General features: G+C 35.1%; 1 protein-coding gene across 1 annotated transcript in view; it reads right to left on the minus strand.

Moving 5' to 3' along the window:
- The window catches only part of LOC115888147 (protein stoned-B-like), a 48,923-nt gene that overhangs the window by 21,271 nt on the left and 14,642 nt on the right, over positions 1 to 13,010 (minus strand). Inside the window, 6 exon segments of the mRNA XM_030907742.1 lie at positions 2 to 1,080; positions 1,139 to 1,335; positions 9,348 to 9,528; positions 9,589 to 9,714; positions 12,127 to 12,321; positions 12,850 to 12,996. Coding sequence (XP_030763602.1) covers positions 2 to 1,080; positions 1,139 to 1,335; positions 9,348 to 9,528; positions 9,589 to 9,714; positions 12,127 to 12,321; positions 12,850 to 12,996 — 1,925 coding nt within the window.

Genomic DNA, 13,010 nt, shown 5'->3' on the forward strand with positions numbered 1-13,010 from the left:
TTAACTCAGATTCTAAAACTTTCAATTCGGCTTTACCCGGCTGAATATTACTGGCAAAACTTGTATCGAAGGGATCGAAATTATCTTCCTCGATTTCAATATCCAGTTCCGGAGAAAGAGGTTTTTCGATTATAGTATCCCCACTGTGCACGAGGAGATCTCTATTTGGTTCCGTAAGTTCTTCTTTCTTTTTAATTAACTCATTTTCCAGAAGCTTCAATTCGGCTTTGCCAGGTAAAATATTCTTGGCTATAGAAGTGTCGAACGGATCGGCGTAAGATAATTTTGTAGTTTCGGCAACTGTGGTGACTGGAGTAAGAACTTTGGCTGAAGTGTCGTTAGAAGCTGATAACAAATCCAGCGATTGAGTTGCTAAAGGCAAAACATCCGGTTTAGGCTTGGGATTGGCTATTTCTTTGATCGCCTCTACGACCGTTACTTTGGCAACTTTAGCTTCGTCTCTAGGATCGAAGTCTTGATCGTCCAAAACACTCGCAGTGCTGGAATCGAACAATTCACTTTCAATCACTTTCAGTTCTGCCTTACCCGGGGCCAAACTCGATACAAACGATGTATCAAAAGGATCCTGGTCGTCTTCCTCGGAACTTTGAGTTCCAGGAACCGAGTTTTTACGCACGTAAAACGGCGTTAAAGGTTTCGGTACCTTTGATCCCTCGTCCAAACCCAATAAACCTTTTTCTGAGCCCGGTACCGAAAAAGAAACAGATTTTGACTGACCAACGTTTAGTACGTCCGGTCTGGAAAGGGTACGCTCTTTTGGCCTGGATTCTGTAGCTCTAGGATCAAAATCGTCGTCTTCCACTGACTCGGTTTTGTTTAAAACTGACGTAGTGGATTTAATGTCACCTAGTAGTTCTTTTTCTAAGAATTTTAGTTCTGCCTGGCCCGGAGCTTTAATAGAGTCAATCAATGATGTGTCAAATGGATCGCAATATTTGATGTCTTCAGAATTCTGATCTCCTGTAGGTTGAATGGGAGCGTCTCCTAGTTTAGAGAGATCACTGGTGCTTCCACCAAGAAGATCGCGTTGTACGGGGGTTATAAGGTTGAGTTGAGATTCTGAAAATTTAGGAATTGAGTCAATCTTACTTAAATTATCAGGAGAATAATTCTTTACCTGGTATACGGTCTTTTAGTAATACAGATTGACTGTTCGCTTGTTCAGCTCTTGGATCAAAATCGACATCGTTTTCTAGAATTTCTTTTTCAATTAATTTGAGTTCGGCCTTGCCTGGAAGAATTCTTTCAGCAAATGTAGTGTCGAACGGATCGTCTTCAAAAACTTCTGTATCTAAGTCATCTGTTTTTGGTTCGCTATCAAAATAAGATTATAAATTAATTGAATTAATAGAGAAATTAATAAAAGTTGGCCTACGCGTCATCAAAAACGGTGAAACTATTACCAAATTAAACTTTTAGTAAATAAAATAGTATATCGTTTTATTACAAGTAAAAATAACACTTTTTGTGGCGAGACTGTACAGGGTGGGTCAAATTCGACGCTTTTAAATGGAAACACCCTTTTCTATAGGAGATAGACAAAAACTAATATCGGTGTCTGGAGCTCAATTTTTGCCAAAAAAATTATTGTGAAAATCGCACATCGATATCTGTTACCGTTTCGGAGTTACGGGGTGTTTTTCAAAAATATGCATTTTTAACAAATCGCTGTAACTTTTTTGCTATGGAAAATTTTGTAATTTTATGAAAACATTTCCAAAGCACCTTTTTACGTAGAATTTAATGGTTTAAGTATAATTTTTTTTAAAATTAATAATTTAAGAATTATCAACAGAAAATTTTATTTTTTATATGGGACACCCTGTATATTTTTAATTTACTGAAAAGAATTTAAAATGACCTTTCCAAAAATATAGCACACTTGATATTTTGTTATAATCCCCTTCGAAATACAGAATTTTTAATAGTTCGCCACTTTTAACTAGTAGGCTTTGGACCCCTCATTGATAATATGCCCTTAATGGAACTCGAAAACATATTTTTCCAGCAAGACGACGCACCGCCTCTGAACGCTGAAGTTATCAGCAAATTTCTGCAGCCAATTTCAAGAATAATTGAATAGCTGACCAAGAACCCAGCCGTTGGCCGTCGAGGCCGCCTGACTTAGTGCCCATGGATCTAACCCTATGGATATATTTGCGGAAGAATAAAGGTTCCTTATTCTTCTGTATAATCTAGACAAGAATTAGAAATACTTAGCAGTTAGGAGAGGGTATCTTTCGCCCCCACTGAGTTAATGAATTCTGCGAGAAATGTTCAAAAATTGCCCGTCTGTCCATAACAGAAGACGGTCGATATGTCGAACACCTGTAGCAAAATCTCATGTCCTGGTTTGCTATTGCTGGTTATTTTTACTGTTATTAGATATAGTTTAAATGTGTTGATGTTGGTTAAATATATTTTAAATTGTTATAAATTTCTGCATCTCTCATAGCAAATATTATTTTCGTTTTAATTGATGCTCACAGCTAGAATTTTTTTGCATTACAGCCGGTGCCGTTCAAAGCCTACTTATTTAAAGCGGGCGAATTTTTATATACTCTATATCTCGAAGAGGAATCGAGCAAAATATCAAGTGTGTTATATTTTTGGAAAGGTAATTTTAAATTCTTTTAATAAATTAAAATATACAGGGTGTCCCATATAAAAATCAATTTTTCTGTTGATAACTCTTAAATTATTAATTTTAAAAAAATTATACTAAAACAATTAAATTCTACGTAAAAAGGTGCTTTGGAAATGTTTTCATAGAAATACAAAATTTTCCATAGCAAAAAAGTTACAGCGATTTGTTAAAAATGCACATTTTTTAAAAACACCCCGTAACTCCGAAACGGTAACAGATATTGATGTGCGGTTTTCACCATCATGTTTTTGATGAAAATTGAGCTCCAGACACCGATATTAGTTTTCGTCTATCTCCTATAGAAAAGGGTGATTCCATTTAAAAGCGTCGAATTTGACCCACCCTGTACGTTTGACGAGGCTGTACGTAACGTACAGGCGAGCCACGAAAAGTTATTTTTACTCCGAATAGAACATGCTATTTTTTTCAAACGCCACAAATATTTTTAAACAATTGCAAGCGTTCCAAACTTTGCACATTTCTGCTAAATAAAAGGCAACCAGGCAAAAAACAGGTATACTGGTGGAACCACGATATTATCACCAAAAGGAACGACTGTATTAGACGTACACGTACTATGACAAGACTTAAAGCACACGACCCTAAGCTAAGGTGGAAAGTGCCAGAGAAGAGTAAAGGCTAGCTAAGAAAGCTCTAAAATTAGAAATTTTTAGAAGCAAAAAGCAAAAATGGCGAGAGCTATGCGATAAGCTAGACACCGACGCGACGTGTGGGGCAAAGCATACCAACGAACGATGAAAAGGTTCTGCAAAGACTATCAAGCACCTCTTGCTATTAGGATCATAGAAGAACAGATTACGACGCTGTTCCCGAGTATGTCGAATATTAAATGGCCAGTTAATCCACCAACAGACGTGCTTCCTTTGTTCTCCCAGGAAGAAGTACTTACAGCCGCCTGCAAGCTTAAAAATCGGAAAGCACCTGGTCCGGACACCATCCCGATAGAAATTATTAAAATCGCTACCATGCACAATACGCCCGCCGTAGCTATAGTCATGAATAAATGCCTTATGCTTGGCCAATTCCCAAAACCTTGGAAAGTTGCAAAGCTGGTCCTTATCGAAAAACCGAAGAGGGAGAACGACCATACCAAAAAATATAGACCAATCTGTTTACTCAACTCCAGCGGACAGTTACTAGAATGCCTATTAAGAGATAGACTGGAATCAGAACTAGAAGAAGGCAACAAACTTCACCCCAATCAATTCGGTTTTAGGAAAGGGAAGTCCACCATTGACACATTAAACATGGTGGTCAACGAAGTAGATCGAATTAAAACCAAGAGTTACCGACATAGAGGATTTTTGGCATTGACCCTTGACATAAGGAACGCATTCAATTCGGCTCCATGGCTGGGCATTGCAACTCAACCAGAGCATAAGGGAATTAGCCCATACCTTGTACGCATGGTACAGTCGTTCCTGTCACATAGATATATCATCACAGAGTACGGCGGGAAACACAGAATGACGTGCGGAGTCCCTCAAGGTTCGATCCTCAGACCCACCCTCTGGAATACTGTTTGACCAGCGGATCTGAAGCTACGGAAGGAATGCGAGAAAAAAAAAATCGACATTGCCACGTTTATCTATAAAATTGCAAAATTGCCAGACATGAACTATAAATTTAATATATTTTTATTATATATAATGTGTTTAGCATATATTCTGACGTATATTACTAAGAAATTTTAACGTAGTTCATATTGTTCGATATGTTTTATTTAATAACGTATTTCTTTCATTCTGTATAATCTGCTTATTATGAAAGTTGAAGATTTTTCAACGATATCATTGGCAAACCGGCATCGCCGCGCATGGCCGCCTATTCATCGAACATGATTGGCGAGAGTACGTCACAGGATTTGTTACCACGCAGTTGCCATGGCTTTTACGCCTTTCCTATTTGCTTGCTTTATCCCCAACTTCAGGGTCTCTTCTGAAAAGAGTAGGAATATTGAATACTATTGAAATATCCAGTGGCGGTGTCATTTTTTTGATCATTATTACTTTATTTCATTATTTTATACCGGTTATCCTAAACTTTATTCCTATATTTTTCGTATATTTGATAGTTAAGTTGTGTTTTATTGTTTTGTTATCTTGTTATAATGTTTTTCGTTCGTAGTATTTAATTATTAATATCAAGCTTGATCGTATATTTGTATTTTAAAATGAATAAATTTGTTAAGGGTAAGACGCTACATAGTCAGACAAGAGAAATATTAGCTAATTTATATAGGTAAGTTAATAATAACGTGGATGAAATCTCATTTGGTTTATTTCCTTGTGTTCATAATAAGGTTTGCGATGAAGAAGCTACAGAGAGTTCGCTTAAGTTGGCGCTTAAACGTAAACTTGAGCGGATATTTTTTTATACAGGAGCTGGCGTATCGGCTATAAAAAATCACACAGAAGATAAAAAGGCTGAAAACTAACCCCGATAAAATGATATCCAGCTCTGGAAAGAAACGACCACGTGAGACTGCTGTCGAAAAGCTCGACGACTTTTTCGGAGTGGTCAGGAATTTGATAAATAGATTTTATCTCGAATTCAAACTCGTCTCCGCAATTAGAAAGCTTTTGCAAAAATTGCAGGAAGAATCGAATTTTCCTTTTGCAGGGAAACGCTTAGGGGGTTATCAAAGGGGGTTATTAAAATCAAATTAATTTTTTTGGCGTAAATGATAACAGATAAATATTAATGGAGCGGCCCATTATATTGCAGAGAGAGATATAAATATATACGCGAAATTCGAAAATATAGCCAAGTATTATCTATTTGGATGAAACATATGGGTAGACAATGACCTAACCTTTAAAAACTGCTGGCGGAGCGATACCATATCTGGTGTAATAGGCAATATTGGATCTACTGGTGAGTAAAATTATGTTTTGTTTGCGCTTCCAAAGTTAACTATTTTCAAGATTTTTTTTTGCTGGAAATAGTTATATCCAAAATTATGTATTATAGAAAAAAATATAGTTAGTACAGATATATAAATAAATATACCTCAAGACTCAGTCTTGATCATCTGCTGATGGCAGACAAGGTTAGCGAAACGTGCGTCCAGTGTAAAATTAAAAGTGTTTTGGTGTATTGTACTGATTTAGTGTTTTATTTTGCTGTGTAACACCAACGGTTCCAACCCCCAGCTGTAATTATTTCTTCTATTATATTAACAACACAATAATAAGATAATTCAAAATATTTAAGGGAGCTTTAATAAAAGCTTTTAGTGTTTATCTGCTAACTCAACAGTAACGATCCAAACAGCATAAAGTTTTTTGAAAAAAAATATTAATGTGAGTATTATATTTATGATACACATTATTTTCATATAACACCGTACGCCCATGCCTATTTTATGAATTAAATTGGAAGTGTTTTGTTTACAACTGCGTTCCCCTGCCGATACCCCGTAGCTACAGATCCGTTGGTCAAACTATATATTTTGCGATCAGATATTTAGAACCGATACAGGCCTGGGGAACACGATCTTAGCTTACGCGGATGATCTAGCCCTCTTAATAACTGCATCGACCTACACGATCCTCGAAGAAAAGATTCAGACGGCTGCGCTAGCGATTAAAAATTAGTTCGAAAGCATGGACGTCAAACTAGCCTCAGAAAAAAACTGAGCTGGTCATTCTCGTTGGACAACGCAAGGCAAAGGATCTAAGCATAAAGCTGGATAATTTGGTTATAAAACCTCAAAAGAAGGTTAAATACATGGGGGTTTGGTTCGACTCGGGCATGCGAATGACGTCACACGTCACAGAAATCAGGGATAAAACGACTGGCATCATCCAGCATCTGACGAGAATAACTCCCAATATCGGATGACCTCGCGCGGAAAAAAGAAGACTTCTCGCTTCGGTAGTTTATTCGGCCATACTCTACGCATCGCCGATCTAGGACAGATCCATGCGCTTCAAGCATTACGAAAACATGCTAGAAAGGATAAATAAGAAGTTAGCACTCAGGGTTGCATCAGCATACTGCACATGTCCAACAGTAGCGGTACTGTGTCTTGCTAAGATACCTCCAGCCAGTCTACTGATCCAGGAAAGAAATCAAATATATAAAAATGGAACTTCCTTCCGGAAAGAGGCCAGAAACATGGTACTAGAGCAATGGCAGACATGATGGGAAGCATATAGCGGATGGACAAAGACTTTCATACCCAATATTAAAGATTTGGATAAAATGTGACCAAGCAAACACGGACTACTACATCATGCAAGCCATGACTGGCCATGGATTATTTAGCGAGTATCTGCACAGGATCCGCAAGGCTGACTCTCCTGAATGCTGGTATTGCGAGGTGTCAGACACGGCTAACACTATTTGAGTGTCACGCGCACGAAGATTTACAGGAAAACGCAGAAACAGTATGTGGTACGAAGATTACTAGAGTAAACGTCAGAAACCGAAAAAAAAGCAATTTGCGGCATGTTAAGGAACATTATGAAGAAAAAGGCGAAGGACGAAAAAGACAAGATCTGGGTACAGACAAGACCAACATAGAAGAATGATAAGTCTCTAATCTTGATGAAATGCCTTCGGCGGTACCGAGATTGGCGACCTTAGAGCACAGATGGGTTTTTAGTGGGTAGACCTTCTCGCATGAGGGAAATCCCCACACTCCGGCCCTAAAGGCATTTCCCATCTATAAAAAAAAGTTTGCGCAAATTGTCTTATCTGGTCTAAACGGCCTATAATAATGTAGATTAAAAAAAATATGTTAATATAATAACATATACGAGCCCTAACAACTATATGTTGGGACAAGGTCATATTTTGGAATTATTGCCCTGATTTTTCAAAATAACTAAAAAATATATGTTTAATTTTTTAAATATAAACATAGCCATATATCCTAAACAACTTGACAATATTTTTATGAATTTGTAAATCAATCCATATTTACAGTAGCGGATTTTATTAATAAAAGGACAAATTTGCTGACAACTAAATGTTGGGACAAGTATTTTTAAATAATTAATATCATCATAGGCGGCTTTGCTATAAACGTCACAAATGTCGCAAACAGTTTACTTCAGCATTGACAGCTTGTAAGTGACTCTATACTTTGAGTAGTGAGGTTTACTGTAAGTAATTTTAATTTTTTTAATTTTCAATTTTGTTAATTTAATTTAAAATAATGGTCCGTGGAAAAACCACAAATCAAAAACTACGCGACATTTTAATTCTTCAATACAGTACGGGAAAAACAATTCGAAATATTTCTGATGATTTAAGTATTCCAAAAACCACGGTCTTTAATATATTAAAAAAATACTGCGATATCTGTCAATGTAGACGTTAGAGGTAAAAGTTCGGGAAAGCCAAAAGTTGTATCTCAGAGAGATTTACAAAATTTAGTAAAATATTGCAAGTCTGCGAGAAGAAGCACTCTTCGCGAAGTAACAGTTAAATGGAATACTGTAACTGTTTAAATATATCAAGAAAATGTTGCCGAAAATATATCCATAAATGCGGTCTGGGGTTGTGTAGATAATCAATTACCTGAAGATTATTGATACAAATTCTTATTTAGGCCAAAGAAAAACCGCTACTGACAGAAATTCAAAAGAAAAATCGCTACAATTGGGCAAAATCTAAATTATCGTGGACACAAAATGATTGGAGTAAGGTCATATTTAGCGATGAGTCTAAATTTGATGTTTGCGTTGGAGATTATCCAAAACGAAAAATACGAAATAAAGCAGAAGCCTTTCATAAAGATTGCTTAAAGAGGGTTGTTAAATTTCCTAAGGGGATTATGGTTCGGGGTTGCATGTCAGCAAGAGGTTTGGACAAATTAAATTTTATAGATGGCACTGTTAACGCCCAAAAATATCAACATATACTTGAGACCTCACTTTTGCCTAGTGCTCAAGAATTGTTTCCAAACGAATACTATATTTTCCAACAAGATGGAGCATCGTGCCATTCAGCAAAATCAACTAAATATTGGTTAGGTAATAATAATATAAAAGTCCCCCCCCCCTATCCAATCCTGCAAGTAGTCCGGACCTCAATGTTATAGAAACTGTGTGGCATAAAATGAAGCAATATTTAAGAAACCACCCTTAACGAACAATTTTTGATTTGCGGACAAAACTGCAGGAAATTTGGGATAATTTTTCTCCTCAAATGTGCCAATCTTTGGTAAATACAATGCCATTAAGAGTTCAGGCAGTTGTTAAGGCAAAAGGTGATTTAACTCCGTATTAAACAAATTTCTTGTTGTGCTGTCCCAATATATAGTTGTCAGCAAATTTGGCTTGATTTTGGCAAAATAAGCTATTATCAAAAGTGATTTGTTTGCAAAGTTATAGAAATATAGTAAAATTGTCTAGATCATATTGTAATGTTTGAATTTAGAATAATAAACAAAATAAATTGAGTCGTTTTAATAAATTACTATTTTTATTGCAAAAAAGACCTTGTCCCAACATATAGTTGTTAGGGCTCGTATGTATTGCCTCTAAAATTGAAGTGAAAAATCGGTGACAAAATTACGAATTAATTATTTGACATGTGTTAAAAGTTAAAGTAAAAAAGTAGCAGTGGCAACATTGCGACGTGCATTTTTCAAATATATCTTGATGACGTGCCCGCCAACTTTTATTGATTTTTCTATACGTACTCTGATCCAAATGGTTTCCAATTACTCGCGTCTTCTACAACGCCCACTGGTACTACTGTTTGTTGTAGTACTTCACTAGTGACAACACTAAGGGGAGTTTTTGATAAACTCTCGGCAGCTAGAGCTTCAAACTCTTTGTCCTCGTCGTCTTCAAATTCTTTGACGATATTTTTTGATTTATCTGAAGTATAACAATTCAGTTTAACATTTCAATTATATTAGCTTAACTTTTTATTCGTACCTTCTGCTGTGTCGAGTGGTTGAGGTGGAGGAATATAAAGTGTTTTACTTAAGTCGATTGGTTCGTCGGGCAATGGAATTTCATCATCATCAAGAAGAGTTTTGATTTGCTCTGGCGATTCTGTAACTATATCACTAGTTTTAGACTTGCCAAGTGCAAATTTTTTTGTGAAAAGACAGCTTTTTAAAGAGAAAATAATGTGATTTTTTTAAATACAGGGTGCTCCGAACTGTATTCCGGAAACTTCGGCAACATATTCTGCAGATAAAAATAAGTAAAAAAGTTCGTATAAATGTATGTCCTAAAATGCTTAGTTTCGGAGATACAGGGTGTAGAAGTTTCCATTTTATTCCGATTTTTTCCAAATTATTTATGAAGTAATGTCAATATTTGGATGAAAATTAGTGTCTGGGGGTTTGGTGACACGATAAATTTGATTTTGATGTCAAAATGACTCCTATTTGTAGAGGGCGCCACCTACATGTGTTGTAACTGTTTTGAAGAGTTATAACTTTTCGTCCGTACCTGTATAAAACTATTGACTAATAAAATATACATTTCCATGACTTTCTACGTAAAAAATGTCTCTTAGTAAAAATCGCCATGAGCAACCGTTCTCAAGATATTTAAAATGGAAATAGTTAATACATGTCATTATTGACAAAAAATAAGCACATTTTGAATAGAGTTATTTGACTGAAATAATAAATTTTTATTTTTTTAAATTAATCATAAATTTTTCTGCGTAAAAAATTAATTTATTAAATTAAACAGCAACAACAACGATTAAACAGTTTCTGTTGAACTTTTGGCACAAAAAGACTTCAAATTTAAGATTTTAGTCCAATAACTATTTAGTCAACATGTTTAATTTGTCAATGATGACAGGTATTGATAATTTCAATTTCAAATATTTCGAGAACCATTACTCGTAGAGATTTTTACTAAGAGACCTTTTTTACGTAGAAAAAGTCGTAAATGTATATTTTTTTACTTAGTAGTTTTATACAGGTACGGACGAAAAGTTATTACTCTTCAAACCAGTTAAAGCATATGTAGGTGGCGCCCTCTACAAGTAGAGGGTAGTAGAAAGTCATATTGACATGAAAATCAAATTTCTCATGTCAAAAAACTCCCAGACACCAATTTTCATCCAAATATTGACGTTACTTCAGAAATTATTTGGAAAAAATCTCGAAATAAAAATGAAACTTCTACACCCTGTATCTCCAAAACTAAGCATTTTAGGACAAACATTTATACAAACTTTTTTACTTGTTTTAGTCTGCAGAATATGCTGCCGAAGTTTCCGGAATACAATTCGGATCACCAAGTATATCTTTTGTTATGTATTAATTGGTACATTAGAAACATTGAAAAAGTTGATGAAAAAATATCGGTTTCTATTTCCGTGTACTTTCCGGTTTCTCCGTTTATGAGTGAAAAACTCTACGACACTCACCTTTTCAACAAATGATAATATAACCAAGATACGAAGGAGATCAAAAAATGCAACAATTTCGAATTCATCCTTTATTTCAGGAACTAAGGGAGGTTAGGATAAATCTGTTTGTAGCTTTGAACTCTGCTTTGAATAAGAAGACTAAGGAAGGAGCATAATGCTATCCATGTATTCATGCATGGTGGGCCGAAAAAGCACTCTAGGCTGGGGATCCTTGACAGTTCTGTTTGACGATTTATTTGACACATTTGAATTTGATTTGAAATTTTATGGATTTGTCAGTCTTTACGGAGCTTATTTTATGTTATTTATTATTTATTCTACTACTGATAGTTGTATAAAGGTAGTAAATCTAGATGGAAATTGTGGCAGAACTTAAATTAACAGTGACACTATCGCGATTTATCGAAAAAGACTCTAAAATAGTTGGTTGTGTAGCGTGTGGTAGATCTCGGCAAAAATCGAGTGAAATAATGGAACAATTTTTCGCTAGTAAGTGACTATATAATATACATACGTGTAGTAAACCGATCATTTATGAAATTCACTTAAATTAACTAAATTATATATTTTTCTTGCATTTTAGCTTTTATTTATTACTCGTTAAGATTAGATGTCAAAGAATTTAGATACCTTAATTTAACTTACCTGCTTCAGTAGCGTATCGGATGTTTGTGTTAATAACTGTGTTAATAAATACTTATTATAACTTATCTATTTTTATTAGAATTATATATTTTTATAACAATTTTAATAACTAACAACATTTATTCACACCGTAAAATAAAACAACAAATTATTGAGTCTACCCCACGTCTACCCTACATCATAGTTTTACATTTTTTAAATAAAATTAGAACGGCACTGATAAACCGGAATTTAAGTCGGCCATATTTGAGGCTCATCGCGGTGGACATAAGATTTTTGATATGCTCCTTCCTTGTTTGTAGCATCTTTAATTTCATAAAAATGTAGCATGAAGTCATATAAAAACCGCATCTTTTAATCACTATATTTTTATACTCAAAAACAAGATACCCATAAAACACTCGAAAATAGAACACCATGTAGATTACCTGCGGTACTATTTGTAGGAGGTACGTTTTCGCTGTTGTCAAAACTGCCTAATAGCAAGTCTCTTTGCTTCAATATCTGTCTTCTAGACGATACGGGTTTAGTAGCACAAGTGGGTAGTTGTACTCGTCCAGTAAGTACTTCTACAGCAGCACCCAAAGGTACTAATTTCTTGCCTTTTCGCTCTACAGCCGGTCCTTAAAAAAATTAAAATGGATTTTTACTTTATTAAATAAAGTAATAAATCACCCATTTTAATTACAAAAATCAATAAAGCGATGAATTCTAAGCAAAAAATGTTCTATAACATTTTTTCAGAAAATTAATATTTTCCTAGTTATTTAGGATTGAAAATGTTGATTTTTCATTGCAAAACTGCATATTTTTTGCCAATTTTTATAAATAACTCGAAAACCTTGCGTTTTGTCGCAAAACTCATATAAAGGAAAAATGAAGCTTTTGGAATAACTAAACGATCCATTTTTGTTTTTTGTTGATTATCGTAGGTGTAATAATAGCCGAGTTATCATTCTGTAAACGTGATTTTTTATTTTTCGAAAACTAAATTGCAACATTTTACCGTAAAATAATGGCGATAGAACACATTTTTCGAAGAAAATGAATATGGCCACATTAGACCACAAAAGATCGCAGTGGATCAGACCGATAGCCACCTCGAAGAATCTAATCTAATCTCTAGCTAAAACATCCAAGTATTGTTTTACCTAAGATAGCTCTCTCGGCTATAGATGTGTCGAAAGGATCGTCTCCTTCTTGTTTTTCTGTTGGCGACTCTGGAATGTATGCTAGCTTTACTTCTCCAGCTGCAATAGCGTCAATGTAGGTCGTGTCAAAAATATCATCATCTTCTTCTGCAAGAAAGGTC

Source organism: Sitophilus oryzae, unplaced genomic scaffold (assembly GCF_002938485.1).
Source record: "Sitophilus oryzae breed Bouriz unplaced genomic scaffold, Soryzae_2.0 scaffold_684_pilon_pilon, whole genome shotgun sequence".
NCBI classification, from domain to species: Eukaryota; Metazoa; Arthropoda; class Insecta; order Coleoptera; family Curculionidae; genus Sitophilus; species Sitophilus oryzae.